The 27,985-nt window shown below is 57.6% G+C and overlaps 1 protein-coding gene across 2 annotated transcripts in view; it reads right to left on the reverse strand.

Moving 5' to 3' along the window:
* Positions 1–374: 374 nt before the first annotated feature.
* Positions 375–27,985, reverse strand: part of COL16A1 (collagen type XVI alpha 1 chain) — a 50,851-nt gene continuing 23,240 nt past the window's right edge. For both annotated transcript variants that reach the window (XM_060018015.1, XM_060018008.1), the window contains exons 41-72: positions 27,462–27,521; positions 27,232–27,279; positions 27,046–27,099; positions 23,373–23,426; positions 23,117–23,149; positions 20,887–21,003; positions 20,760–20,801; positions 20,592–20,678; positions 19,773–19,817; positions 18,873–18,917; positions 17,091–17,144; positions 16,408–16,461; positions 15,822–15,875; positions 14,256–14,300; positions 14,092–14,145; positions 13,764–13,799; positions 13,347–13,409; positions 10,892–10,963; positions 10,631–10,684; positions 9,924–9,968; positions 9,673–9,717; positions 9,302–9,355; positions 8,821–8,874; positions 6,731–6,781; positions 6,284–6,373; positions 4,745–4,780; positions 4,124–4,168; positions 3,057–3,245; positions 2,627–2,693; positions 1,699–1,875; positions 1,441–1,518; positions 375–709 (exon numbers count right to left, since the gene is read on the reverse strand). In XM_060018015.1, coding sequence (XP_059873998.1) covers positions 507–709; positions 1,441–1,518; positions 1,699–1,875; positions 2,627–2,693; positions 3,057–3,245; positions 4,124–4,168; positions 4,745–4,780; positions 6,284–6,373; positions 6,731–6,781; positions 8,821–8,874; positions 9,302–9,355; positions 9,673–9,717; positions 9,924–9,968; positions 10,631–10,684; positions 10,892–10,963; positions 13,347–13,409; positions 13,764–13,799; positions 14,092–14,145; positions 14,256–14,300; positions 15,822–15,875; positions 16,408–16,461; positions 17,091–17,144; positions 18,873–18,917; positions 19,773–19,817; positions 20,592–20,678; positions 20,760–20,801; positions 20,887–21,003; positions 23,117–23,149; positions 23,373–23,426; positions 27,046–27,099; positions 27,232–27,279; positions 27,462–27,521 — 2,205 coding nt within the window. In that variant the 3' untranslated portion in view covers positions 375–506. The remainder of the gene's footprint in view (positions 710–1,440; positions 1,519–1,698; positions 1,876–2,626; positions 2,694–3,056; positions 3,246–4,123; positions 4,169–4,744; positions 4,781–6,283; positions 6,374–6,730; positions 6,782–8,820; positions 8,875–9,301; positions 9,356–9,672; positions 9,718–9,923; positions 9,969–10,630; positions 10,685–10,891; positions 10,964–13,346; positions 13,410–13,763; positions 13,800–14,091; positions 14,146–14,255; positions 14,301–15,821; positions 15,876–16,407; positions 16,462–17,090; positions 17,145–18,872; positions 18,918–19,772; positions 19,818–20,591; positions 20,679–20,759; positions 20,802–20,886; positions 21,004–23,116; positions 23,150–23,372; positions 23,427–27,045; positions 27,100–27,231; positions 27,280–27,461; positions 27,522–27,985) is intronic.

Below are 27,985 nucleotides of genomic sequence, written 5' to 3' on the forward strand. Positions count from 1 at the left end.
ACCAAACACTGGTTTCTTAAAGGGAAGCAAATAGGGAGAGGCCCTTATGAGCTGCAAGCAGGGTCTTCAAACCCACCTTTGGCTCACCCATGGGAAGAGGCTGAGCGATGCCCCGTCTCTGACTTGGAGAAGTGTGCCACGAAGGATAGGACACAAGGTCCAGAGGCCCAAAGGTTGACTCAGAAGTATCTGGAGAGGAGAGCTGAGCTGGGGGCCACCTATACAGCAGCATCCCACAGCTTGACTGGTTGACCACAGACGATGAAGGAAATGCCCTCTTTTGACCCTGGGACCAAGTGACAAGAGGAGGATGACAGGGAGATGCAGCTGCAGCCCCAGAGAAACCCCACTGGAAGTGAGATTGCAGATAGTTTTGTTTCTTTGTTTATTGATAAAAAAATATTAATAGCAATTAAAAACCCAAAACATTCACAACCCATCCAGAATCCTATAAGTTTTAGCCATTTGTTCCCAATGGAGTCCTTCATCTGATGGAAATGGTGATTTCAGCCAAAAGGCCCCTTCATGTTTTTCATGGGTGGGTACTCTTGCTCCATTGGCATGGCCCCAAAGCAGTCAGAGGGGTTACAGTGGCCGGCCTTGCCCGGTGGGCCCATGGAGCCTGGGGCGCCAGGGATGCCAGGAATGCCTTGCTGGCCCATCGGCCCAGTTGCACCCATCTTGCCATATCCTGGAGGACCTTGAGGACCTAGGGAGGAAGGAGTCAGAGAAGGAAAATCAGGAAACCCAGATCACAAGAAAAGAAAACATAATAGTCATGGTAAATAATACCTTACATTTGATAAATATTTCTCCAGTTACACCATATTTTCATGAAGACCTGATCCGATCCTTACATTAGTTTAACGATAACAATAATACTACTGGCTAGTTTTATTCAGAGTTTCCACGTGCCAGGCACAAGGCAAGTGCTTCTTCTGCATTATTCATTGACTCTTCACAACAATTCCATGAGAAAGAAACTATTATCTCATTCTGGAGACGAGGATACAGGCTCAAAGACGTCGCCCACCTGGTAAGTGGTGAAGCTACACCTCAGAGCCAGGCTATGAAGCTTTAGCCATTTCCCTCTTAGGCTCGTCAAGGTCACAGAGCCAGTAAGAGGATGAGCAGGACCTGGACTTGCGTTCCCTGGCCCCACCACATCGAGCTCTCTTCCACTGTGTGGTGCGAGCCCAGGTTAGGACTTGCGGGCAGGCACTGGGTCTTCCACCGCATCCCCGACACCCGCCCCCCTCCCCACGCACACTCTCACACACGCCCTCGTAGAGTATCTTACACGCAGTGGCATTACTCTAAATGATGGTTGGTAGGCCTGTGGTTACTTCAGGTTCTACACAACTATGTTATAGAAGGAACATAAAGAAAGGCGATCTCAACTGCTCCAGATTCATGGTCTCAAAGGCTGGCTTTTCCTACCTGGGGGGCCGGGGAGACCAACTTCTCCTGCAATGCCAACACCAGTGTCTCCCTTTTCACCTTTGGTACCAGGCAATCCTGGAACAAAAGGAATAAAATAAGAGGCCCCACCCCTGAGTAGAACAAGGACACACCCAGCAGGATTATTCGAAACACACGCATACACACAAATGGCATATTCTCAACAGACCTCATGCAATGCTCGTGTTTGCCCCCAAGAGCTAGGTATGCACCTCAGTAACCGGACGGCAGACCTACCTCTCATCCCGGGCAAGCCCTGCCGACCTTCTCTGCCAATCTGACCAGGGAGCCCAGGTGATCCCGGGGCACCTGGCCGGCCCGGGGGACCATCCTTCCCTGGGGGCCCTGGTCGTCCCGGAGCTGCTGCCATCTCCATGGGAAACTGCATCCTGGAGGTGTAGTAAGCCATCCTCTCTGTAAGAAAGGTCAGGGACAGGTCACAGGGTGCCCCCCAGGGACTCAGAACGACTGCAGATGCTACAGACAGGCCCCCAGCATGGAATCCAAGACAGCCTTTCTTCAGAGGGATGTCAGAGCAAGGAACGTGTGGGTGGATCTCTTAAGTGGTCTCCTGTGCCCTAGCCCCACCTCGCTCCTCGCTCTCCACCGTGAGCTTCCTGAAGCACAGATCTGATTACAGCATCTCTCTTCTCCATTGGCCTTCCTGAGTTCACCACTGGCTTCAGAATAAAGTCCAGACTCCTTGCTTGGCATTCAAGGTCTGCTTCCCAAGCAAGATGTCTAGCCCCTTCCGGAAAGGTCCATGTTTTCCCCAGTCCCTAGCCTGTCAATGTTGGACAAACAAATGAACAGGAAAAAAAGCTTAAAATGAAACCACAGCAGCCTTCTTAGAGCTGCTGCTTGCCCCTTTATTTAGAGCTCACTCTATGCAGACTCATTTGATATCAATTTTCTCGTCTGTCTCCTCTGCTCCAGCGGGGGCTTGGGGAGGGCAGGAGGGAATCATTCTGTCTCTGAACAGAGCAGGTGGCAGGAAAGGCTGAAGCCTAATTGAACATATGCCTGTAAGTGGGAGAGCAAGGTAAGTAGGGGTGGAGGGGGGAGGTGGATATTGAGCTCTAAGGAAAAGGAGGCCGGGGCGGGGTGGAGAAGCAGCTGGGAAGGGTGAGCAGCACCCACTGCCACCCAGCCAGCTGCCAATTACCGTCAAACATTTTAATGATCTCTTGTCTGATGAACCTCTTGATTTCATCATAATTCACCATGTCTCCCTGAGGAGAGAGAAGAAACCTGCCTCAGTAATACTTCCAAGCCTGGGGCTCATCTCCCCTGGGGATGGACTTCGTGGAAGTAAAGGATGGGGAGGGAGGCAAGGGTCCCAGGAGCCTCCCACAGATACTTAACCCACTGTCCTAACCCCCTGAAGTGGTACAAAACATTTCGAGAGTCAGTGCATTTTTCTGGGGAAAGGGTCCCCAATCCCCTCAACTCGCCCACACAGTTAAGAACCACCCATAAGGGGGTCATGCTCCTTCCTGTAGAGTGTCAGCAAGAGCTTCTAAAATGGTCCACGCTCTACCCCGCAGGCCTGCTCTGTGGGCCAGTGCCCATGGCTGCCAGCCTCCCCGCCTTACCATGGAGCCAGGCACCCCGGGCAGACCAGGGCTCCCCGCAGGTCCCGGAGATCCAGGGTGGCCTCTCTCTCCTGCAGGACCCGGCGGCCCAGAAGGTCCCATGGAGCCACTCTTGCCAGGCCCACCAGGCATGCCAGCTCTTCCCTTCTCCCCTGCCTGGCCCTTCTGCCCTGACGGTCCCGGGTCACCCTGCAAGGACAGGAAGTCACAGTCCAGCATTGCCGAGTGCTGTCAAGTCTACCTCACGATGTCTCAGCAATCTGCTCCTGTCTTCAGCCCCCTACCTGGCCCCCGGCGTCTCCCTCTGGACTGTGCACAGGACCTTGACATGTTGCCCCATGTCGCTGCCCCCAAAGCAGTCCTTCTAAAGGACAGTTTTCATGTTGTTACTCCCTACTTAGAAATTCTGATGGCTCCCAGCTGCCCTCAGGATAAAGGTCTAATTCCTTGGCCAGGCATTCAAGGCCATTCATGATGCGGTCCTGACCACATCTTCTCCAGCCTCGTTGCACCTCCAGCCACACCTCACTGGTTGTAATTCTGACTCGGCCGTGTGTCTTAGTCCTCCCTGCCTGGACTGCCTTCCCCTCCTCTCTCCGCGGTGCACTCCTCCTACTCAGCTGAAATGTCCCTGTTCTCTGTGCAGCCTCCCTGACGCCCTAAGCTGAGCTGATTGCTCCCTCCCTCTGATCCCACGGTGCTACGTCTAATCTTCCTCAGTAAAACCTGCCACGCTCCAGTGTAAGTGTGACTGAACTAAGTGGGCACCTCTTGTTCAGGGACCTCTGTTTGCCCAAGGCTAGGACAGAGGGCCTGGCGGGTAAGCAAGGCCAAGCGGATGCTCGCAGAATGAATGAATCAATGAATCAATCAATCAGGAGTGAATGAACCTTGGAACAGCCCCTCGTGAGAAGTTGTCAGAGACGAGGTTGCTCCAAGTTCTGCCCACATTTTTCCCTGCCCACTGGCCTTCCTCTGTCTCCTCTCCATGGCTAAAGTCAGAGCTTAGAGTTGGGCTTAATCAACTCATGAGCTGCTCCTCTCAAACCCGGCCAGTGCCCACTCACCTTTGGACCAGGGGGTCCGTACATTCCCTGTTTTCCAGGGGGTCCCTAGAAGAAAGCAAAAGTCAGGGATCAAGTCTGGGCAGCGTCTCCAAGGTGTCCAGGAAAGACAGGTGCCGTGAAAGGACCTCCCACAGTGTTAGGTCCCCAGGCCGTGTCCACTGGGCTCTGTGTGAGAAAGGATGTCAACCTCCCTGCCAACAAGAGCGGGGACATCTGGAAGGGAGACTCATGTTCCTGGGGTGTGGCCGTGTATGATCGTGTTGGTTGGGTCTCTTGTCACGGACAAAAAGAGGTGAGAAGTCAGAATGAAAGGGAGGGCCTGGCTAGAGCTGGTGCCCAAGAAATGTTTATTTGGAGTATTATTATGATTATTGGCTCTTTTTGACCAAGTATACGGTTAAAAAAAAAAAAAGTGAAAAGCAAGGCTCACTCTCATCCTTTTCCCCTAGTCCCCAGTCCCTCTCCCCAGAAGAACAAGGGCACCGGTTTCCTGTATATCTGTCCAGAGACAGTCTGTGCAAACAGGGAGCATTCACTGAATGAATGAAGAGGGGTCAGGGCGAAGCTAGGAGCAAGAAGCAGCATCCCCAAGAGAAAAGGAGGAGCCCAGCACAACGGTACCTCTTTGCCAGCTTCACCATCTGCACCAGGTTCACCCTGGGGAGTAGAGAGCAATGGAGCTGTGGTGAGTGCCAAGCCAGCTGGGCATTTCATGCCTCACCTCGCCCACCAGGCATGGCCAGCCCCAGTTCCACCGAGAAGTCACGATCCTCCCCACTTCCCCCCGATGCTCCAGGCACAGGCTGTGGAAACTTAGACCCCACCCCACCCTCCAGCCTGCTCCCGGCCGCCCAACTGACTGAGCTGTATGGGGGAAGAGCAGACTGCACCTGCCCTGCTCTTTGCTTGAGATCCTGGCATCTCGCACATTCCCTGGCTCTGAGTGTATGTTCAGTGTTTGCTGAATGAAGGTGTGAACTCTGAATCTCTGGCCTTGATGAGGTCGCAGAGATCGGCCAGGGCAGCCTAGTGTCCGCTCCCTCCCCAAAACAGGGGAGGCTGCTTCCAGGGCCCTGCCATTTCTAGTGGGATGCTGGGGAAGAGGAATCTGTGATTGCAAGGCAACTGACACATTCATCCGGGGACCCTGGAGGCTCCTGAGCCTGTAGGCAGGAGGGATGGAGGGTTGGTGGGACCTGCCTGCCCAGGGTCTGCAGCAGGAATCAGATGAGTTGGAGGCAAGACTCGGCCCGTCCGATTACTCCTGCATAGGCTAGAGTCATCCACCCCATTCCAGGACACCAGCCCCAGGGGCATTGCTACTGCTCCCCAGAAGGAAGTCTGCTTGGGTGGAAAACACCCTGACCTGGGGACTAGGAGACATGGGTCCCTGCCTCAGTCCCCGGGGAGATTTTTCATCCCTGAGACTGGCAGTCAGTTCCACCTGATGTGGCCACCTGTCTGGAACCTTTGAAAGAGAAAGTATCGCAGAGTGGCTCCGGACGCAAGTTCTGGAGTCAGGCAGCCTCTTGCACTCACTAGCTGTGGGACTCTGGACAACCTACTTAACCTTGCTGAGCCCTGGTTTCCTCATCTGTAAAATGGGGACAATCCGACCTACTAAATAGGGTTGTGGTACAGATTAAATGACAAAATGTCAAGCACATTTGTAGGTCACCATTTGTAGGTCACCATTCAGCATTGTCACATTGTCAGTGACCAATATATCACAGCTCTTAGTATAAACTCTAGCTGAAACTAAGGAGTGGTTTCTGAGCTGTTGCAAGAGCTCCAGCAGTAGCGCAGCGTTTCTGGTGCCTGACATTTACAGGTTTTCTGTGGTTACCAACAGACTCCCCTGGGGAGGGGGCGGGGGTGGAACGGGGGCCAGTCTCCCCTGTCCGACACCTAGTGGGGGGATCTGTACAGCGGTGCACGGCTGGAGGCAGCGGTCTGCTGTGTGGTCGGCCCAGTGCTGGCTTGTACAGCTTGTCCTTCTTTCTAAATAGGACGTGATCCTCGGGCACAATCTCCGAGCTGCCATCGTCTGTGCTAAATGCCTCCCCTTCCCTGGAGGCCTCAGAAGTGCAGGGCTGCGTGCAACTGACAAAGCCCACTGGCCCTTTCCCCCGGGCTGTGCTGCAATATGTGGGGTCTTACCGGGGGGCCAGGGTGTCCAGGGGGACCAGGCTGGCCCGGAAGACCTGAAAGGCCCCTTTCTCCAGTGGATCCTCGGTCTCCTTTCGGGCCCTAGGGAAAAAGACGGGGATGGTGAGAGGGAAAAGTGAACCCCACGCAGCCAGAGGCAGACATTGCGCGCCAGGGGCCATGACCCCCACCCTAAGGCCGCACACGGGGAGGTGGCGCTGCCTGAACCTGGGGAAGGACCCTGGGATGGCCTCCAGGCTTCTCCAAAGGTCTTCACCACAGGCCAGTGAGGGAGATGTCTGGACGCAGGAGAGGCCGATGCCAGGGAAGGAGAGGGGCTGGGGACACGCTGCTCTCCAGCCCTCACCCCCCACCCCACCCGGCTCCCTCTGCAAGGAGCCTGCAGCAGAGCAGGGCTAAACTCCGGGGAGGGAGGGACAAGGGGAGCACGCCACTCACCACTGCAGAGATTCCAGCTGGGCCTGGCTGGCCTGGAGACCCCGGAGGCCCCTAAAGAGAGCCAGTCAGTGGGATGGAAAGACGCTCCAGTAATAAGGCCCCGGAGGCAGCGAAGGACCAACAGCAAGAACACGCCCTAACCTTGTCATGACTGCTCCATTCTCTTCCCCGAACCCTCCTTCCTTCTGCTCTTGCACTTGACCTACGCCAGAGCTGAGGCCTGGGGGGCCCTGAACACACAAGACCCTCATGCCTGCCGCAGGCCGAGTGGTACCTCTGGGGCCCGCACGGAGGGGATGATCTGGGAGTCAGAGCCAAGTGCAGAGGGAGTAAGGTACATGCTACGTGGGCCTGGGTGTCTTCTGAGTACCCCCCCACACCCCCTGCCGCCTTCCTTCTGTTCTCTGGGAAGAGCAGAGACCAGAAGCTTTCCTGTGCGCAGCCGGGGGGTGAGGGGCAAGGGCTCAGCACCGACTCCAACGTCCTCACAGAGAAGCCCCAAGCTCCCTGGTCTCCTGCCGCTCACGTGCTGCTGGAGGGCGATGAGCCTGAAACATGCAGGAGGGCTCCCGCCTGCCCTATCTCTCCACATCCTGCCCCTGAGGCTCAGCTCAAATGTCACCGCCCTGGTGGTCAGAGCTACACTTTCTCTAAACCCCAGGGCACACAGGTCTCTCTCAGAGCACTTCCCTCCATGCTCCCAGATGGAAAATTCCAAAGGCACAGGCTCTGTTCTACTCATCTCAAGCCTCCTAAGGCAGGAATGTCCAGCACTGAGACTGGCACACAGCAGGGCGCTGGGCTGGATGGACAGAGGTGGGAAGAGGAACGCTGCACACCCCCCAACCCCCCAGGGGGTCTCCGATGCGGACACAATTCAGAGTGTGTGACTCCTTCTTTCATCTGTAACGTGGAGGGGACCGGACTAGACCTGGGGTCCCCAGTCCAAGGTCTCTGGACACCTTGAGATCCATAAAAATAGTGATGAGGACCTGAGAATTCCTTTTTTGGGGGGTTCTGCACTATTCTTAACATTTCCAAGAGCCTTCTGGAAAGTGTACAGCCAGCCTCAACAGGGCTCTCTGGAACCCCACCAGCTCGGCATGGTCACGCTGATCAAAGACGCCCACTGGCAGTCATCTGTGTTACAGATGAGTAAAGTAGACGGGAAAGCCATTATTGCTTAATAAACATCCTCTCCAAGTCACCCTTTCTCAGTAAATACACCACCCACTCACCCAGCTGCCCGAGGCGAACCGAACAGGAGTCGTCCTCGATTCCTCTCCTTCTACCGCCTCCTGCCCCCTCCCCATCCAGGTCACGAGCAAGTCCTCTATCTACCTCCAGACACTTGCGGGATCTGTCCACTGCCACCAGCTCCACCGCCATCATCCCTCCGCTGATATCTCTGATGTCATTTGCGCACCCAACCCCCTCCTGCCCATGCCCCCGAGGTCCTCCACCATCTGCATCAGGTCCTCTCCCAGCTCAGCTTTCCCGTTCCCACTCACACCCTCCTCGGACTCCAGTCCCGCCACGCTGACTCTGAAGCTCCCCAAGCCCTCCCTGCCTCAGGCCCTTTGCAGCAGATGCACCCCTGCCAGGATGCTCTTCCACCAGACTGCTCGACAGCTGGCTCCTTCTTGTCATTCGGGCCCCTGCTCAAAGGCCACTTCTCCCGTAAAGTCGCCTCCCAGGCCCTCTATGACAGCACATCACTGCCTGATCCTTCCGCGTTAATCTGTCTGTTGTGCCTGTGTGGAAGCTCTGGGATCAGGGGACCTTGTCTATCTCACCGTAGCCCAGGGCTTGGAACAGTGCCTGGTGTGGAGCAGGTGCTCAATAATTACTTGTTGAATAACTGAATGATCTTTGTTTGATAAGCAAACTCGAATGTGCCCAGAATATCAGAAAATGGCGAAAAGCCGGGGAACCGCTGGATGGGTGAGCCCAGAGCCCCTTACTGCTCTACGTGGCTGGCACTGCTGCTGCGGTCAGTTCTTTCGGGTCATCACCAGCTTGCCCACCACCACCCAGCCCAACACAGTCTGAACTCTCACAGAGACAGAGACGAAAACAGAGTAACTCACAACGTGGCCAGGGGGGCCGGGTCTTCCCTGGGGTCCCATGGCACCAGGCTCACCCTGCAGGAGGGAGAAAGAGGAAGAAACAACACAGAAACAGACTTACACACACAGGCTGTGAGGTAGGAGAACGCTGAGCACAGCAGGTGGAACACCAATGGCCAGAAGAGCTGCGTTGAGTCCTGGCCTCTAGGCCTAAGCCTTCTGGGGACAGGGGACCAGCCCTGCCCATGAGTATGGTTGGAGGGGGAAGGTAGAGCCCAGGCCTCTATGGGTTAATAACCCAATAGCCCATAGGGAGAGGAAATCGGTTATAAACTTAAGAGGAGGAAGGTCAAGATGTGCAGTGTTGGGCAAAACCTCCCCCAGAAGGCAAGGAGAGGAGGCTGCCACTTTGCCAGCGAAGGGGGAGGGAGTGGCCGCGTCCTGGACTCAGCAGAACCCAAGGGCTGTCTAAAGGCAGCACGCACAGACCCCGGGCCCTTACCTCTGCTCCGGGGCGGCCACTGCTGCCCGGGGGACCAGGCTTTCCACAGTCACCCTGGAGGAGAGAGGGGCAACTGAGGCTCACCAGACCGCCATTTGGCTCCCACACCCCAAGCCGACCCCACATCAGAGGAGTCCTGCCACATGCCCCGGCTTCGGCCAGGGGCTCTCTGATGCCCTCGGGCTGGCAGATGGCAAAGCCCCAACCCAGTCTGCCAGGCACCGGTGGCCTCAGAAGGCCTGGATGCTGGGATGGCATCTTAGCCAAGGGTCAGGTGGCACTCCCCTCCGGCCAGACTGCCACATCTGCCCGGGGTCAGACCTTGAGAAAAGCTGAGAAAACCCGGTTGGCAGAAGTCACCAGGCCCTTACCTTCAGTCCTGGGAGGCCGGGATGGCCCGGTTTTCCCTTGAAGCCCTGGAAGAAAAAGCAGGAGCTGCCACGTCCCTCACCTCAAGCAGAGGCCACCTCCCACTCCTCTTTCCTCAGGTTAAACAAGTCAAATCCATCCAAAGTCATAACATGTCCACAGGGGATGTGGATTTGAGCTGCCCCACCCATCAGGGCACCCGTCCAGCTTTGCAACCTCCCAGCTCCCAGCTCCTTCCTGCAGCTCAACTTACCGGGGGTCCCATGAGTCCGGGGGGGCCAGCAGGACCAGGGTCCCCCTAGGGAAAGAGACCAGGGGCACTGAGACAAGAGCTTTGTCCAGCTTGTACCCACTCATTCACCAGTCTCCCCCTTTCTCCAGCCCCTCCCCCAGCTCTCCCAGGATGGAGGGATTGTCACGTGGGGCACAGGGACGATTCCAAGCCGGGCTCAGCCTCTGACTGGCTGTGCACGCTGAGTGAATCCCCGTCCCTTTCTGAACCTCAGTTTTCCTTCTTTTGCGTACAGAAGGGGGTTGACCTTGATGCTCTGCCCTTTGCCATGGCCCCATCCTTTTCAGATGCCCCAGCAAAATCGGATCCAAGGAGCCAGGGCCACTCAAGTCCTTCCCTGTCTGCAGCCTATTCTTTCTGACACCCAGCCTAGTTTCTTCAGCTGATTGAGTTTCTGGGTATAAATTTACTCCCTTCACTGCCTGCCTTTGGTGAGACCCAGCTCATCCAACCTGGTTAAGGCAACTGGGAGAACAGAGAAATCGGGGGGCTCTGGTGCCATTGGAGAAGTGGGGTGCAGTGAGAGGCAGACCGAGGGAAGGTGGGGCACCTCCTGCAAGAGGTGTGGGGCAGTGGAATTCAATTCCCTTCATCAGGGTTCCCTTGACTTTGGCTCTTGGAGAAGGAGGTAGAAGGAAGGGGGTGCCCTCCTGGGCCCACCATCTCACCCTCACGCCAGGCTTGCCGTCCTTCCCATCTAGACCATCCAGACCAGCAGGGCCCTGGAAATGGGAAAAAGGCATTCCTGCACGCCTGTGCTGGAGCCCTAGGAGGTGGGAGGCCCAACCCAGCCCCTCCACCCTCTTCACCCCCTCCACCCCTCACCCAACTCCTACCCCTAAAACACACACACAGACACACACACATGCGTGCATGAGCACACACACATACACACACACACCTGTCAGGCTAAGCGGGCACACGCTCACCTGAATCCCGGGAGATCCTGGTGGTCCAGGGGGACCAGGCAGGCCTGATGGACCTCGAATCCCTTCACTGCCCTGGAAATGAGCCCCCCAGCAAAGTCAGTGGGGCCTTGCCCCCCTCCCTCCCGCTGACACACACCAGCAGGACAAGAGGCCCCGGCCACAGGGGCTGGTGACTACTGGAAGTCAGGACAGCTGGCTTCGAACCCCAGTTCGGTTCTGGCCTAACTGGCTGTATCCCACACACCACTCCCCCGTGAAAGTCTGTCTTCATCTGCCAAGCATCCCCCTTTCTGCACTGCTCTACGAAGAGGAAACAGAGCCTTCTGGGTCCAGCGCCTTCCTCGGGGTTGACCAAGGACTGGCCTGGTGGGTGCTCAGTAATGTGGGCTGAAGTGAGAGCACACATTCAATTCACATTGATCCCAGCAAGGTGCCAACCACCATGTGGCCTCTGATTCCCCCAGATGGCAAAAGGGTGGGCCCTGCCCTCGAGGAGCTCACAGTCCAGCAAGAGTCACAGGCCCAGGACCATCAAGGGCATTGCAACAGTCGATTTGCCTTGTGTGAGTAAGGGGCCCTGGGAGCTGGGGAGAGAGAGCAGCTCACTCTGGTCGGGGGCAGGGAAAGTGTCACCGAAGAGTTAGCAGGTGCTGGGCTCTGAAGGACGGCTGGGATTCGGGTAGGTTTAGGAGAAAAGGGCATGCCACAGAGGACTTCAGAGAAGGATAAAGATTTGGCGGTGTTCACATGCCTGGTCTAGCTGGGGTGTCTGGGGAGCCTGTGTGATGGGGGTGGGGGGCGGAGAGGAGACTGGAGGAGGGCCCTGAAACCCTGTACTAGATTTTATCAAACAGACCGTTAGTTTTCAAACTGTACTTCCCAGGGCCTGAGGGTTCCTGGAGGAGCCTGGAGAGGCTGGGGGCACAAAGTGGAGGCCAAGGGGGTGGGACTCCAGGACCCCTACCCTCGCCTTAGCCAGAGCAGCTCCACTTGCATCTGTTTTATAGACTGAGCATTCATATGCGATTTTGTGTGACAAAAAGCCTTGGGGACTACAAAATAAAGCCTGAAAACACCACTACGGGCACTGGGGAGCCACTGATGGTTCAAAGCAGGGGAATGATGAGAGTGAACGTGTGAATTCGAATGTTTGTCAGACAAGAGAGGGGGAGGCAGGTAGCTAAGTGGGGAGGCGGCAGCATTTCCCCAGTGGGGAGAGGGTGGCTGACCTGGAGCAGTGGCTGTGGGGGTCACCAAGGGGAAGGGATCCAGCTAGAGACCCCACAGGGGGGTGGGGGGGGGGAAGGGCTCTGGGTGGCACTGCCATGCCACCAGCTACCAGGAGGGGTCAGCACAGCCCCAGGAAATGGCAGCCCCACAGGGAGTCAGGACGGAGAACCGCTGGCCAGAGGTTTGGGAGTCTCTGCAAAGACCGGCCTAAGGAGAGCAAGCTGCACTGGGGCACAGAGGCAGCGCGGAAGACTCTGGCGGGGGCCGCCACTCAGGCGCCCCACAGAGAAGTGAAGGGAGGTGGCACCCGCACTGCCTCAACCATAGCTGATAGGTGCTGGCTCTGGGGTGGGGGGCGCAGCCAGGGGCTTGAGGGTTCTCCTGAGCTGGGAGGGAAGTCTCAGCCCCGCCACTGTCTGGCTGTGCATACCTGGGATGCCCCTAGCCTCTCTAGGCTTCAGTGAGAACCTAGACCAAGGGGGCCCTTCTAGAAGTCCTTTCCAGCTTTCAGAGGAAAGAGGCTCCCCAAGAAGCTGCAGCTCTCCTGCCCCTCCCTGTACCCCAAGCTTAGAAGTCAGTTTGGGGCCTCATTACATTGCCCACCTGTCACATCTGGAGAGCCCAGAGGATGGGCTGAGACAAGGATGTCAGCCTCCAGAGCAAGGCAGAGCTAGTCCCAAAGTTTATCTATAGCCAAACCCAGGGGCGGCCAGTGCGGGGGCTCCCCAACTGCTGCTCCTTCCCACCCTTGTCACCAGGTCACAGGCCACGCCTGCCCTCTCTGGCCCTTGGGGACACCCTGAGCATGGCCTCCCAGGAGGCCCATCCTTCTTTCCTGTTGTCAGACCCAGAAGGCAAATGTCCAGACCACCTCCTGCTGAAGGGCCCAGGGCGCCCAGTCTTGGATGTGCTTCCCTCCTTCCCTCAACTCCTCGCCCTCCCCTGGAGGAGCTGCAGCTGGCCGGGGTTGGCCTGTCGCATCTAGTGGCCCACCTCTCACTACACCTCTCTGCCTCCTCCCCACCCACACTCTCCCATTGGGTGGGCATCCTGGGCCCAGCTGTCAGCCCTAGGGGCCCACTGGTCTGCCCCGGCCCTGTTGCCCTACAGCAGTTGCTGGGCTCATCCTGGAGGTCTCTTTGCCCCCACTTGATGTAACTGAATTAGTCCTTGAACTTCTGACGGCTCAGAGCTGTGACTGTGGCCAACTTGGGGTCCTGCTCACCTTCTCCGCTTGGGGGCCAGGTGGGCCAGGTGCTCCAGCTTTGCCTGGGAATCCAGGGGGACCCTAAATCAACAAAGAAGCAGGCAGGAATGAAGGCGGGGCTGGAAAGCAGCTCCCCTTCCTTCTTCCTGCTGGGTGTGCTTCACCACTGTTAATGTGATGCGTTTTGACTTCCCAGAAACACCACCCAGGAGCATTACATCTGGCTGGGCGGCTGGGCTGGGGCCCACCCAGGAGGCCCTGCTCTCCAGGTCCTGGCTCCTGGAATCAGGCCTGGCCCCCGAGGCCATTCCTCCGTTCTTCCCGCGCCTCTTTGCTCCCCTCCCTAGGCCCACCCTCAACCAGCCTGGCCTGGCCAGGCCTGCCCCTCGCAGATGGGATCACGTCGGACAGAGCTGGCTTTGTGTGTGCACTCACCGGTGGGCCTGGAAAGCCTGGCTGGCCTTGAAATCCCTAGGGGAAGAAAGCAAGGGACAGTTTGCTGTGCCACCCTCTCTCTCCTGCCTGGCTACCCAGGTGGAAAGAATGACAGCGTGAGGCTGCCTCAAGTCATGGGCCTTGTCCTCCGCCAGAGCGGCCCCCCCAAAGGGCCAGCAGGTGAGGCTCTGGGCACGAGGTGAGAGGTTACAACTCGAGGATGGTGGCGGGGTGGGAGGCTAGAGCTGGTCACTGTGCCCCCTCCCCCACTGTACATGAGGGTGACCATCGGGGGAGGACAGCTAGATAGGGCCCTGCCACCACTCACCTGGTCACCTTTCTCACCCAAGTTCCCTTGGGGTCCTCGCTCTCCTCGGGGACCCTGTCACCACAGAGAACAATGCATCTAGAACCCAACCTTCCTGTCCCCAGACCCCAGGGCAGGATCAGGGATCCCCATGTCCACATCTCCCTGTCCCCTTCCCCACTCACTGCTGGGCCTGGGGGACCTGGGAGGCCTTCAGATCCTGGCGGGCCCTGGTGATACAAAGGAGAGGAATCGGTCACTCTGACTGGGGGAGGTGGGAGATCAGGGGATGGGGCAGGGGACGGGGCACAGAGCAGAGGCAGGGATGTGGTGGGACGCCCCTCTAAGCGGCAGGATTCCTCCCCCTGCTCTGTTCAGGCTTCCCTTCCCTTGCCTGAGCTACTGAACCAGCCTCTTAACTAGTTCTGCCATCTCTTGGTTTGCTCTAATCCAGCCAGCAAGAGGCTGCCATCTCCTCTGCTTCAACGCAGCTCTGATTATAATTCTCTCTTGCTCCAACACCCTCCATGGGGCCCCTCTGCCAACTGAATGCTGGGTTTTGAGGCATCCTGTGATCTGATACCGACCACCCTTCCCTGCTTCACTTCCCTCCCCTTTCCTTATCTTCTGCCTGGCTTGGTCAGACTGCCGTTCCCTGAACACTATACAATCATACCACTGGGCATTTGCACAACTGTCCCCTCTACCTAGAATGCCCACCATCCCCCACCATTTCTAGGTCTCTTGAAACCTTACCAAATCATTCGATGGCTCGAATCTGTCCCTGAGGTACCCTCACACACGGCTTCTCCCTCTGCGATTCCCCAGCACAGACAACCGTGTGCTGGTCGTCTGTGCTCCCACACACCCCTGCAGCTCCATTCAGGGCTCAGCTCAAACGCCACCCGCTCAGAGAGGCCTCCCTGACCCTCTGTCTAATGCTTCCTGTTCATGGCTCCAGCTCCTTACCCGGCTTGATTTTCTCCACCGGTCCTACCTCTCATAATTTATATGTAGCTGTTTACTCATCTGTTATCTACCTGGCCCACTGGAACGTGAGCTCCCTGAGGACCAGGGGCTCAACTGCCTGTTTTATCCACCAAGGCATCCTCAGAACAGAGCCTGGCACCCAGAAGGCCCACGAGAAAGATTCGTTATTGAATAAATGCACAATGGGGTTTGCTGCATCCCACCGGGGCCTCACCGGCATGTGCGAGGGGGAAGGTAAGACAAAGACTTGGGAGGTTTGTCACAGACTTGGGTTCAAGTCCAGGCTCGGCCCTAGTTCACTAACTAGCTGCAGGACCCTGGGTGAGCCACGTCACTTCGTGAGCCTCCGTGTCCCCATCTGATGACCGCCCCAGCTCCAGTGCTCAGTGTGGGGCTGGGGACAGGCCGGGTGGCAGAGTGGGGTCCAGAGTCCGGGGCCTGGCTCTCCGACCTGTGGGCGTTGGGGGCGGGGGGAGGAGGTCCCCTGCCCGCTGACTCTGGCCCCCTCCCCCCAGGCAGCCCCTCCGCCAGTCTCCACGAAATCTGCCGGGATTCTCCTCCTCGCAGCTTCCGCCCACGCAGCAACCAGCCGGCAGCGCTGACTGCTTGAGACGCAGCTGGAGCGACTCAGGGGACCGGAGGGCCGGGGTCACGTCTCCCGTTCAGGGGCGGCTGGGAAGCTCTCCAGGCCGCAGAGAGACACTGGCCATTTGAAGCCCTTCCTCCCGCCCCCGCGGAGGGAGCTGCCTTCCCGCACTCACCGATTCTCCCTTCTCTCCCGGGGAACCCCCGTAGCCGCGCTCCCCCTTGATGCCCTGACAGGCAGCAAAGAGAGAGGGAATTAGCCCCGTGGTCCGCCCGCCAGGGGCGCCGATGCGAGGGGTGGAGACTGCAGCTGGCACACACACTTAGACGCAGAAGGCGCCCCGGGCGAGGCTGGGGGGCCCGAGGGGTGTGCTGCTCCCGGAGCAGAGCGGAGCGGGGGCGCCTCTGCGGCCTCCCACCGCCACTCAGTGGAACGGGGGTCACATCCTCCTAACAGGCGCCTCCGCTGGATCTCCCCAACTCTCCCCCGCCCCTGGGGAGGCAGACCTCTGTCCTCTCCTAGTCTGGGAGGCTCCGGGTGCTCTGAGAGTCTGGCCCTTGATGTGCAAAGCGGAGAGGGAGGCCAAGCTCCACTACCAAGGGGACTTATGGGGCGGGGGGTGCTCTGGACGGACAGCCTGGCAGAGACACCAGCTGAAATGCTGGGAAAGGAGGGAGCCCGCTGAGGATGCCCAAGCCTGGGCCGGTCCTGATCACCACCCCACGGCTCGGGTACCCCCAGACCCGGCTCCCCTTACTCACAGGCAGTCCTGGGGGGCCCATGGCACCTGGGTAGCCAGGTTGCCCTGGAGGACCCTGCAAAGAAAGGGAGACATGATGGACCAGCCCCCCAACATTTCTGTCCCCATCCCTGGCTATAAGGGCGGCCAAGGCCAGACAGTCTGGAGCTGCCCCTCAGCAGGTGCCCCGGTTACAGCCTCCACCTTGGGCCATTTCCCCCAGACCCGGCTCCCTTCGGCTGTGGTCACCACCACAGTCCTGGATGCTGACTGCTTGAGACTGCTCCCTCCAGAGCAGTGCCTGTCACTTTCTAGCGGAGCTGAGCCAGAGGAGAAGGCCCAGGACAGGGCCTTTGGCTTGGTCAGACTGCCGTTCCCTGAACACTATACAATCATACCACTGGGTATGACGAAGACCCGGGTGGGGGCAGTGGAAGGGACATGGTGAACGCTGCAGGAGAAGGGAGGGAGAAAGCCCCCAGGGATGGAGGTGTTTGCCCCTTACAGGGAGTCAGGGCACATGGAGATCAGCTTCCTTTGATCCTGAGGGATCCCCCAATACTGAGGGAATCAGGGCCGAGGGGCACAGAGTTTCAAGAGAAGGAGTCCACCTCCCACCTTCCACGCAGCAGCCATCCCAGGGGGCCCAACCTCCGTCTCCCCAAGGCTCTTCATCTACCTCCATCCCCTGCTGCCTCCGCTTACCGGTTCCCCCTTCTCTCCCGTCAGGCCCCTGAGGCCTCGCTCTCCTTGAAGACCCTTGGAGAGAAAAATCATGAGAAACTGCAGGAGAGGGCAGTCTCCACCCAGCCCCTGACTCCTCCCTGCAGCCCCCCAGCCCTCTGTCCCCATTCTAGGCAAAGGTGGGGGGCTACTGGTGGCCCCCCTAGTGTCCCCAGCAAAGTGACCATAGGGGGTGTGCCCAGAAGGGTAACTATCAGAGGTGTAAATCCCCACGTAAGGGTGCCCCAGAAGCATGCCCCCCAAGACAGGTCACCACAGAGATATGCCCCCAGTCGGGTGACTCCCAGGTGGGACTTCTCAGGTGGCTGCCATTGGTGTGCCCTACTGTGACCACTGTCTGGGGTGCACCTTTAGGAGGGTGACACATGTGCTCCCCCTGAGGGGCAACTGTCCAGAGAGGTGTCCCTAGAGTGATGCTCCCCACCAAAATGTATCACCAGACTCGCAACACTTACCTCTCCAAGCCCCCCGCCCCAGCCAAAAATCACATGCTTTTAGGGATGCTGGGGAGGGACATGGGAAGGCTCCCTCCAGAGCAGTCCCTGTCACTTTCTAGGTGGAAAGGGATATCCATCTCAATCAAAGCCAGAGCCCCCATCCCTCCTCACTCCTCGCCCTGGCCTTCGCGGATGCACCGCACCGTTAAGGGGCCGTGTCTGCCCCTTCTCCCTCGTGCCCTCAAGAAACGGCACCCAAACCTTTCCACAACACAAGACAGATGGCTAGACGGACAGATGGCCCCTTCACCCAAGCAAGCAGAAACAGACAAGGTCCGGCCAGGATGAGGACGTGGGGACAGATGGAGCTGTGACAAGGAGAGGCCTTGCTCCCTGAGCCTCCTTCACCAGGCCTGGGAGGAGAGGAGCCAGGCCCCAGGAACACGAACTCTGACAAACAGGAGGTTAGTTTCCATGACCCAGGAGGGAGCAACAGTGAGGAAGAGGACGACTCAAACATACTTGTGACGATGACGAAGGCAGAGCAATTAACGACACCCGGCAGAAGGAGGTGGCCAAGACACTGGGCACAGAGGGGCAGGGCCCCACGACACCCAGAAGCCCTACTGCTGGCATCACGTGCCCAGCCTCGGAGCAGACTGGGACCAGAGCCAAAGAAGAGGAAAGGAAGAGGAGGAAGTTTCCTCTAGGATGATGGGAAAAGTTGCAAGCGTGGCCGCCTTGAAATCCCTGGGGTGCCTCTGGACAGCCCTGCCAAGCAGCAGGGCAGCAAACCTGTGCCAGCCTGCAGTGTGAAGCCCTAAAGCTTTGGCATCTCTGCCGGGCTCTGGGCCAGGTGGCTGGCAGGGCCTCAAGAACTACTTTCAGCAAATCTTCAGTCAACACCAAAGGTGGGAGAAGCAGGAGGCAGAGTGAGAAGGCAGGGATAAAGAGGCCCCTAGAGGCACCAGCTTAAAATAAGAAGGTAAAATAGCTCTGGAGGATTTAGGGGGAGTGATGTGTGACTGTGTGAGAGAAAAAGGGAAACGGAAGGGGGGAGAAGAGAGAAGATGAGAGAGAGAAAGCAGAAGAGGGAGAAGGGAGAAACGAAAAGAAGTCAGAGACTGGGAGGCCGTCCAAGCTGCTGGGACCTCAGGGAACCTGTGTCGTTAGCTACCGAGCCTGAAGGGGGACAACGACAAACATGGAGGGGGGAGGCCAGGGCACGACAGGAAGGGAGACAAGCAAAAGCCACAGAGACCTGGCTGGCAGGGGAAGGGGAGGTCGAGCAGCGCTAGGTTCTTACAGGCAATCCGGGGGAGCCAACAGCACCAGGAAAACCTGGGGGGCCCTGGTGGGAGAAACAGGCAGGTCACAACTCACAAGCACAGTAACCCTGGGCCACAGTCTGGGGCTGAGAGGTCACGGGGAGAGGAAGTCATGGGAATATTTTCAAGGCAGCTGGAAAAGAGACTCATCCCAAGTCTTGGCCCAGAAGACATCTGCTCCTCGCCTCGGCTCCAGGAAGAACGGCTCTGCCATCCGTAGAGATGCGCAACAGCCCCCAGAGTCAAACCACCTGCCCAAGTCTGCCCGAGTCCGAGTGACTCCTGGTGCCAGAGTGGAAGCCCATCATGCCTGTCACCTGACCTCCATGAGCCCCCAGGTGGGGGCTCCCTGGTTCTAAGAGGCTCCCACCAGCTATTTTTGTTTCCTCCAAAGAAAGCATTTTCAGTTCTTCCAGGCTTTCCTGCCATATCAACACCACAGAGGACTCCAGGGTAGATGCCCCTGGTCTAGCCTTTGTAGGCTTGTCTTAGAGATGGCCCTACGGAGCGATAGAGGGCCGCTCCATCTCAGCCCCTGGCCCCTGTCTGAAGGTTGCCACACGCTTTCCTGGCTGCCCAGACCATGAGCCATGAATGCAAAACACAGCAGGGACGGGGCTGCAGAAACAAGGATGCGCCCTGAGGGCCTCCTCTAAGCAGGACCACAGGCAGAGCGGGGCGGAGCAGGTCGGTTCTGGGGATTCGGAGGTGGGAGGCCACAGTCCCCGCAGATGCTCTGACGAGGGAAAGGGGAGGGAAAGGAAGTTCCCTCTTTCTGTCCTGCCCAGCTTCCCGGAGCCAAGGCAGCAGAACGGTGTCTGGCTTTACAACCCCTCTGAGAGCCTCTCAAGCAGGCCAGGAAACCCACAGATACTTACAATAGGGCCTGGAGGACCCGGGGAGCCCCTCATGCCGGGCGGACCCTGCAAAGGAAGCCAGGGAATATGGATGAAGAGGCTCAGGCCCACAGCGCCCTGAGGTCTCCGCAGCCCTCCTCCCAGCCTGCCACAGACCAAGTCAACAGGCAGTGCTGTCAGAGCAGGATGTTAAAGCTGACGTTAAACCTTTCATTCGGTTCATTCAATCATCCAACAAATATTTATCGTGCAGCTATTACGTACTGGGCACTGGTCCAGGGGCTGAGGACACAATGACAAATGGAACATTGAAATCCCCACCTTGTGGCGCTTACATTCTAGGGAGAGGTGGACAGTAATGCATAGAACAGAGGCTGGCACACAGGCGGTGCTCAGTAGACACCTGCGGCGTGCTCCCAAATGAAGGGAATACACAGGATGCCAGACAGTGCGGAGCGTGGGGCAGAGAGAGGGACCGGGCTTTGAGCACGGCTGTGGGAGTTCTATTTTAGAGAGGGTGGTCAGGGAGTGTCTCACTGAGAAGGTGATATGTGAGCAAAGGGCTGAAGGGGTGAAGGAGCAGGCCTTGGAGGAGAGCTGCAGGCTGAGGAAGCAGCAAGGCCAGGGGAGGAAGAGTGGCCCAGGGCCCAGAGCCGCGAGGAGGCCCGGTGCCAGGAGAGCAGGTGAGGCCAGAGCAGCGAGGGGCGCCGGTGACCTCAGGCCTCGGAGGGCCCGAGAAGGCTTTCGGCAGGAAGGAAACTGCCCTCGGGAACTGAGAGCCATTTAAGTGGAGACTCCAGCTGCCTCGGGGTCCAGCCCAGGCAAGGGCCCTGCTCTTACCTCTTCTCCTCTCTGGCCGGGCAGTCCTGGAGCACCGGGCAGGCCGGGGCTCCCTGCACAGCCCGCATCTCCCTCGCCGTTGTCTCCCTGGAGTGGGATGGACGGTGAGTGTGAGAAGCCCCATGGGGCTCGGGGCGGGGGGTGAAGAGAAGACGGAGCCCCACTCACCCGGGCCTCCTCAGCCCTCGGCCGCTCCCGCTCCGTGAAGCACTGCGGACGACAGCCAGAGGCCCGGTCAGCAGGGGCAGCCGGGAGCTCGCCCTGCACCAAGGCCACCCCGAGCCCAGCCTCCTACCCGGGCGCAGCTGTCAAGGCCTGGCACGCCGGGGTTGCCCTGGTCTCCCTTCTCTCCACTTTCCAGGAGGGCCGCCGGGTGGGCCGTCTGCCCCTGGACACAGTCCCCGCAGATGCTCTGATGAGAAAAAGGGGGCGGTGGCGTGGGGCCCGGGTCGTAGAAGGCCAGGGTGGGCCGCATGGGGGATACCCACTCCGAACTCAGCCAGTGGCATCCTGCTGCCCGGCACCCACCCACTCTCTTCCTCCCCAGCCACATGTCTGCGGCAGCTCTGCTGTATCCTCAAGGGACCCGATCCCAACACTGGCTTTGAGTTTCCTCCAGGAAGAAGCTCCGGTAGGGCCAAGCCAACGCCACTTTCTAGACAGGCGTGTGGGAGGAGGCGGAGGGGCCCGCGGAGGGACCATCTGTCCCGGCTGTTCCTGCAACCTGCACCCAGTGTGAGGACACGCCACGAGGATTTAGACTGAAAAGGGCAGCTCCAAACACCAGCTTCTCTGCCCAAGGAAGCAAAGCAAACAGCTGCAGGAGGAGCCAGGCCCTTCGCAGACAGCCTCTGGGATGGGGCCTGCCCTGCACTTCCCAGGGGACCCCGGCTGTTACAGGCTCCCCAGTGGGCCGGGCCTGAAGTCTTCCTGACAAGAAAGTCCTCCTCTTACCTGGAGGCTTTAACCTCTTTGGGTCACAGACCTCTCTGAGAGTTTGATGGAAGCTGTGAGTCCGCTTCCCCTCAAAACGAAACCTACTAGTGAAAGCTAGACTACAATTTCAGAGGACTCGGGAGCCTGGCATCTATCCACGGCCTGGCGGGACGTCCATGGGCCCCTAGAGGAGATGCTGCTCCACCTGCACTGTTCGCTGCAAAGCTCAATGATGATGGTTGTCATTTACTCAGCACCCACGGTGCCAGCGATGGTGGCAGGCCTTGCACATTATCACATTCAACCCTGGCAGTGCAACGAGGCAGGCCGTCTTACAAGCACTCTGGAGATGAGAAAGCCGAGGCTCAAAGAGACAGCATGACTTGTCTAAGGTAAGTGGGGCCCTGGATTGGACCTTGGCCTGTCTGAGGGCCAAGGAAGCGCTCTGTCCACAGGCCCAGGCTTCCTCTGGACTGTCGGTGCCCATCTGACCCCTTCTCCAGACCACACTCAGTTCCTGTGGGGGGCCCTCCATGGAGCACTCGATCAAGAAGCCATCAGACGACATGTTACACAGAGAAATGTCGAATCCTGCATTTGGAGTCGCATAATCACTTGCCCAGGGGCAGGACTTGGGGAACCCTGGCTCGCCAGAGGCCTAGGGCAGAAGAGCTGGGGTTCACTGCCACAACCCTGCCGTGATCCAACGCGTAACTGCTGCCGGAAGGATAACCCGACCTCAGGCTGCTTCTGGAGATGACTGCTGTGCAGAGCAGGGGCAGGGCAGGCGGTCCCCATGCTCTGCCCTGACCAGGACCACTGGGGTCGTGGGAACTCCAGGGCACTGACCAGCCAGTGCTAGAAGCGGGTGACCAGGACAGGGGCTCTGGAGGCCAAGGTGTGGGAGGGACCCCAAAGGATGCTGAGCTGGAGGAGGGAAGAGTCCTGATCTGGTCTCTAGAGGTAACTGGGCAAGGAAGGGCTGTGTCACCTGTGGTACCCAGCGTGGGAGATCAGACCAGGCCACAGCCCTCGAGCGTGGTCTTAACGCTACTGATAGATCCCGGCACAGGCCGACTCTCCCTTCAGGCCCCAAGTCCCCTTTCTTGCCCCACTAGAATCACCTCTCAAATCCCTTCTCCTCCCTGGATTCTTTCTGGATTGAGCAGAGGACAGCCGGAGCCTTCTTCCAGGCCCCTACCCAGTCCTATCATAGAACATAACCTTCGCAAATCCCTGCCTGACTGCCCTCCAGGTGCACGTTCACTTTCCCTGCCCTGCCCCCACGTGACCTCACTGGCAACTGCTGAGGGCAGGTCTCTGAGTTCCCACTGCCCAGAGCACCCCTGGCCACCTGGGTGCCTTCACAGGATCCCTTCAAACACTCGCTCAGCAAACACTGACTGGGGGTCTCTTCCGAGCCGGCCCCTGACTAGGTCCCCTCAGCCAGGTGCCTGGCATGCACGGTCCCCACAAACAGCCCCATCTGCAGTTCTCTGTGTGTGGTGTGACGCAGCTGAGCGCTTACTGCGACGATCCCCTTAGGGGAACCCCTGCCGGTTCCTACGCCCTCCCTCTGACTCTCTTACCTTAAGGACGTGCTGTTCAATGGGCAAGGATCCCTGCAAGAGACAGACACGAGGGCTCAGAGGGCGAGTGGAAGGGGGACGGAGACTTACGGCACCTGGTGGAGCCTCAGGAAGCCACATGGCATCCAGGTTTCTCCCAGCCTCGGAAGACGGAGGGAAGAGGGACCCCCACAGCAGCTAAGGGCGCTAGCATGGCAAGCGCAGGCCTGGGAAGAGCAGGGGAGGCACTGGACAGTGAGGCCAGGCCGGTACCTACCAGCTCTGCAGTCAGCCCAGGCTGTCCTGGCAAACCGTTGTTCCCAGGCACTCCCTGCAGCCAAGGAGAGACGCGGGTGAGTGGACACCTCTCTCTAGCCCGCAGGCCACCCAGATTCTTTCTCACAATCGCCACTGCCCCTCCCCCTCATCCTGAAGAGCTGAGAGCCCTGGCTGACATCTATTCTCAGCTCAAAAGTCTCCAGGGGCTTCCCTGGTGGCGCAGTGGTTGAGAGTCCGCCTGCCAATGCAGGGGACACGGGTTCGTGCCCTAGTCCGGGAAGATCCCGCGTGCCGCGGAGCGGCTGGGCCCGTAAGCCATGGCCGCTGAGCCTGCACGTCTGGAGCCTGTGCTCCGCAACGGGAGAGGCCACAACAGTGAGAGGCCCGCGTACCGCAGAAAAAAAAAAAAAAAAAGTCTCCAGACTGTTTGTAGGGGGAGCTGAGGAGGCCCAGAGGTGTGACTCACCCCCCCAAAACCAGTCCAAATGATTTCTTCCCCTACATGTTAGGGCAGTAGGTCCTCTATATAGTAAATAACTATTATTTCTTTCTGTGCTAAGTACTTTTCCTATATTTTCTCACTATATTTTCTCATGTAATCACCACAGTCGTTTTGGTGAGGTGTTTATCTCCATCTTAAAAACAAGACGAAGAACTCAGAGAGGCGAGCAACTTGCTCAAGGTCACAGGACGAGCAGGGTACAGAGGTCACATTCAGATTGAGGAGCACTGGCTTCAACCCCTCTCTTAACCACTATTTCTGCATCATTCCTCAAAAGACATTCCCCAGAATACTCATGCACACACAGGGTAGAGGCCTGGGAGTCATACCCATCTAGGTGCAAATTCTAACTAACTACCTGTACAACTTTTGTCAGGTTACTTGCGGGGAGGTGGGGGGCGGGGAATCTCTGTGCCTCAGTTTCCTTTTCTGTAAAACAGTGGTAGTTTGTGCTGAGGCTTAAAGGAGATCACGGCTCTAAGGAGCTTAGTACAGAGCATGGCACGAGGGATGCTCACGTTAAGTGTTTACCACCCAGACTCTGTTCCCCGTACAGACTCACAATGCACATTTGCATGTTAAATGCTCCGTGGAGGCAGGGAGTACGTTCAGTTTTAAATCCCCAGTGCCCGACCTGGAGGAGGCTTGCATCCCATACATGCTGAGGGAACGCACTGCTGCTCACTCCGCACACGGGATTTCCCTGGCCCGCTCTGAGAGCTGGCCTCCCTTCAAGTCCCAGCTCCCAGCAATAGAACATGTTACCCTCCCTGGCAGCCCACCCGATTTCAGGCCAGGCTCCACCAGGCCTGAGTCAGACCTGGAGTCCATCTCCCCCGGCCCCTCCTGCACCTCCACGTGCCGTCACCCAGCCCTGGTCATTCCGAGTCCTCAATGAGTTAAGAAGGCAAAGTGCTTAGAACAGCCCCTGGCACAGGGGAAACACCGTGATCGTGTTAATTCTAATTACGCCCCTAAATTATCATTCACCCCCTGCCCCACTCTCCGTTGTCTGTGTTAGTTCAAGCCGGATACTTTGTGATTTTCTTTTCCTGCGCGCCCAGAACTATACCTCCCACTTGTTCTACTGTAGAAGTGAAGAGCTACCCGTGCACTGCCTACTAGCTATAGAGCCGCACACTTCTTAACGTCTGTAGGAGTGGATGGGGATTACTGGAGCTCTGGTTGCTGTCTATCTCTGAGCCCGTTCCTGCACCTGAAGAGAGGAGCTGCTGGGCCCTCCCTTCCTTGAAACACCCTGCCTGGCACGGGGCAGGTGTCTGCAAACAGCAGCCTCGGCTTGGTCTCCAGCACTGGTGCCAGAAGAGGACTCTGGTGCCTGGGACCAAACTCAGTGGCGGTCACCCTTTTCTGCCTCGTTCCCCCAACATGTCTTGGCAGGGTTCACGTGACATCTGCGTGCGCTTGTTAATGGGTCACTTTGAAATGACTCTCACGCTTCTCCAGGCAAACCGCAAGCCCCCTGCAGCCTAATGCCTGTTTCCTGGCAGTGCAGCAGAAAGCCTGGACACTTGGTAAAGGTGTGGCTGGCCTGTGGGGGACACAGAGTTGGCTCTAATTCTGAGCTCTCAATGAGACAGAGAATTGGAATACTGACAGAGGCTCCCATCAGCAAAGGGGGCCCACCAGAGCAGATTCTCAGCCCAGGGTGAAAGGGGGTATATATAAAATCATCAGGGCAGGGGGGAGTAGTTTGTTAAAAGCTTCCATGCAGTTCTGCTCTGCCTTTTCGGGTGAGACTCACTCTTCCAGGAGCTGGGAGCCAGACACACAGAAGCTACTGTCTATGCCTCCTAGGGCCTCTGGGAAGTGTGGCCTGGCGTGCAAACCTTGGGGAGCCACCCTGCCAGGCAGTGGAGGGCAGAAGAAAGTGCCCTGCATGGGAAAGCCCCAGCCCAGCACTGCCAATTCATAGCTGATGACTTCAGACAAGATATTTCACCTCCCAGAAACTCAGTGTGCCCAGCTGTGACTTAGGGATCCACCGCCTTCCTATTGGAGTTGATGTAAGGCTCAAACAAATGCGGGAGAATGGGTGTAAAATCGTAACAGTGGTTGTTGTCATAATGATGGGTAACGCCTTCCGAGCATTCACTATACGCCAGGCAAGGTTCTACACATGTAGCATGCATTCACTTGTTTAATACTCACAAAAGCCCCATGAGGTAGGTCCTGTAATTACAATATCTCCACTTAACAGACGAAGGAACTGAGACACAGAGAGGGTAAGTAACTTACCCAGCATCACAAAGCTAACACGTAACAGAGCTGTGATTCAAAGTCAGGCTGCCTGGTCCTGGAACACACACTCTAATCATGATGCCACAAGGACCTCAACTCCTACTGCTCTCCCCTCGCTCCCTGGCCTCCTTCCTGTTCTCCAAACACGGCAGGCATGTTCCCACCCCTGGGGCCTTCGTACCTGCTCCCTTGTCTATCTGTCGGGAATACTCTCCTTTGCAGGCTCTCCCCTCATTTCCTTCAAGTCTTTTGATTTTTTCTTTTTCCCTTTTTTTCCTTTAAGTCTTGATTTAAACATCCCCTTCTTTTCAACACTTTTCTCAGATATCTTCCCTGGGCTCTCCCCATTTTCTATCCTCACTCCCTGCTTTAACCTTCTTATCAGGACATATCATTTTCTAACATACTATATTTTATTTATTTCTCTTGCTTATCGCCTGTCTCTCTTACTAGAATGCAAGCTCCCAGAGGGCAGAGATTTCATTCTGTCCACTGCTGTATTGCCAGCACCTAACACAGTGCCTGGAAAATGCTAGGTGTGCCAAAATTTCGTTGCATGAATGAATGTTGAACGCTGCTCCAAAATGGTGAGCTCTGCACCAGTGTCCAGGATTGTTAGCTGACCCAGGTTCTGGGTTCCTGACAGCTGACCAAGGCCCGAGCTTGACACAGGTGTCTGTGGGGTACCTGGGCTACAACAACAGGGCATTCCTCAAAAAAGGTCTGGGAGTACACACAGCCTGCCCTCGGGGACCAGTGCGTCCTCCGTACCACTCTGGGAAGCGGGAGCACAAGGAGTGAGAAATGACACATACAAGCGTTGGGGCAGGGGAGCGGCACACTTTGGGTCCAGCACAGAGCATGCGCCCTGTTGCCTTGACCCCCCTCTTCTCTTCTCCCTCTTTACCTGAAGCCCAGGCGTTCCAGGGGGGCCTGGTGGTCCGGGAATACCCGGAGGACCCTGAAGGAGAGAAGAAACCATCAGACCCAGAAGAAAGTTCTGCCCCATCGCTGGGGGTGCCGGCGTTAGGATGCGCAAGCCTCGAGGCGCGGGCGGACAAGAGGAGAGACGGAGGAGACAAGCGACACACACCTGCGGGCCCGGCTGCCAGGAGCTGCCCATCCAAAGTCCCGGAGCACCCTGGGTGGGAGTGGGGATCACAAAAGAAGGGGAGAGGCTATAGGCAACGTCCACACCAAGCACAGGGCTGCGTGGGGACGCAGTTGGCTGGGGTGCAGGGGCCTATGCGTCTTGGGCACAAGGCCGGAAGCCAGGCCTCACCCCCAGGCCGGGGGCAGGGGAAGGCTCTCGGCACCACTTACCGGCATGCCAGAGAAGATGGGGTCCCCTCGGGAGGGGCAGGAGCACTCCCCTGGCTCACCCTGGAAAGAAAAGAGCCTTTGTCAGCAGGGGGTGAGGATGGAGGACCCTCTGGAAATCAACAGCTGGGAGGCAGGGCAGGCTCTAGAGATGGAGAGGGCAGGGTTTAAATCCAGGATCGGCCTCTTTTGACGGTACCCTTGGGCAACCTGTTCAACCTCTCTGAACCTCAGTCTCCTCATCTATAAAATGGGGATAATAATACCAAATGCATAGGCTGTCATGAGGATGGAACGGATGAATGTCTATAGGGTTCCTGCCACGTGCCAAGCACTCAGCCATCAACAGCTCTTGGTGTTACTGCATTTTTAGCTCATCATTGTCTGCTGCTGCGTAAGTCTTCAGCCCCATTCCCCTTGGCCCAGCCTGGCTTCCATGCCCTTCTCTCCTGGTCCCTCATATCCCTGTCCTCTCACTAGTCCTTCTGAACTCAGTTCCTTCCCCTGTCCTCTAACTCAGCGTCCAT

Source organism: Delphinus delphis, chromosome 1, assembly GCF_949987515.2.
Source record: "Delphinus delphis chromosome 1, mDelDel1.2, whole genome shotgun sequence".
Classification (NCBI taxonomy): Eukaryota; Metazoa; Chordata; class Mammalia; order Artiodactyla; family Delphinidae; genus Delphinus; species Delphinus delphis.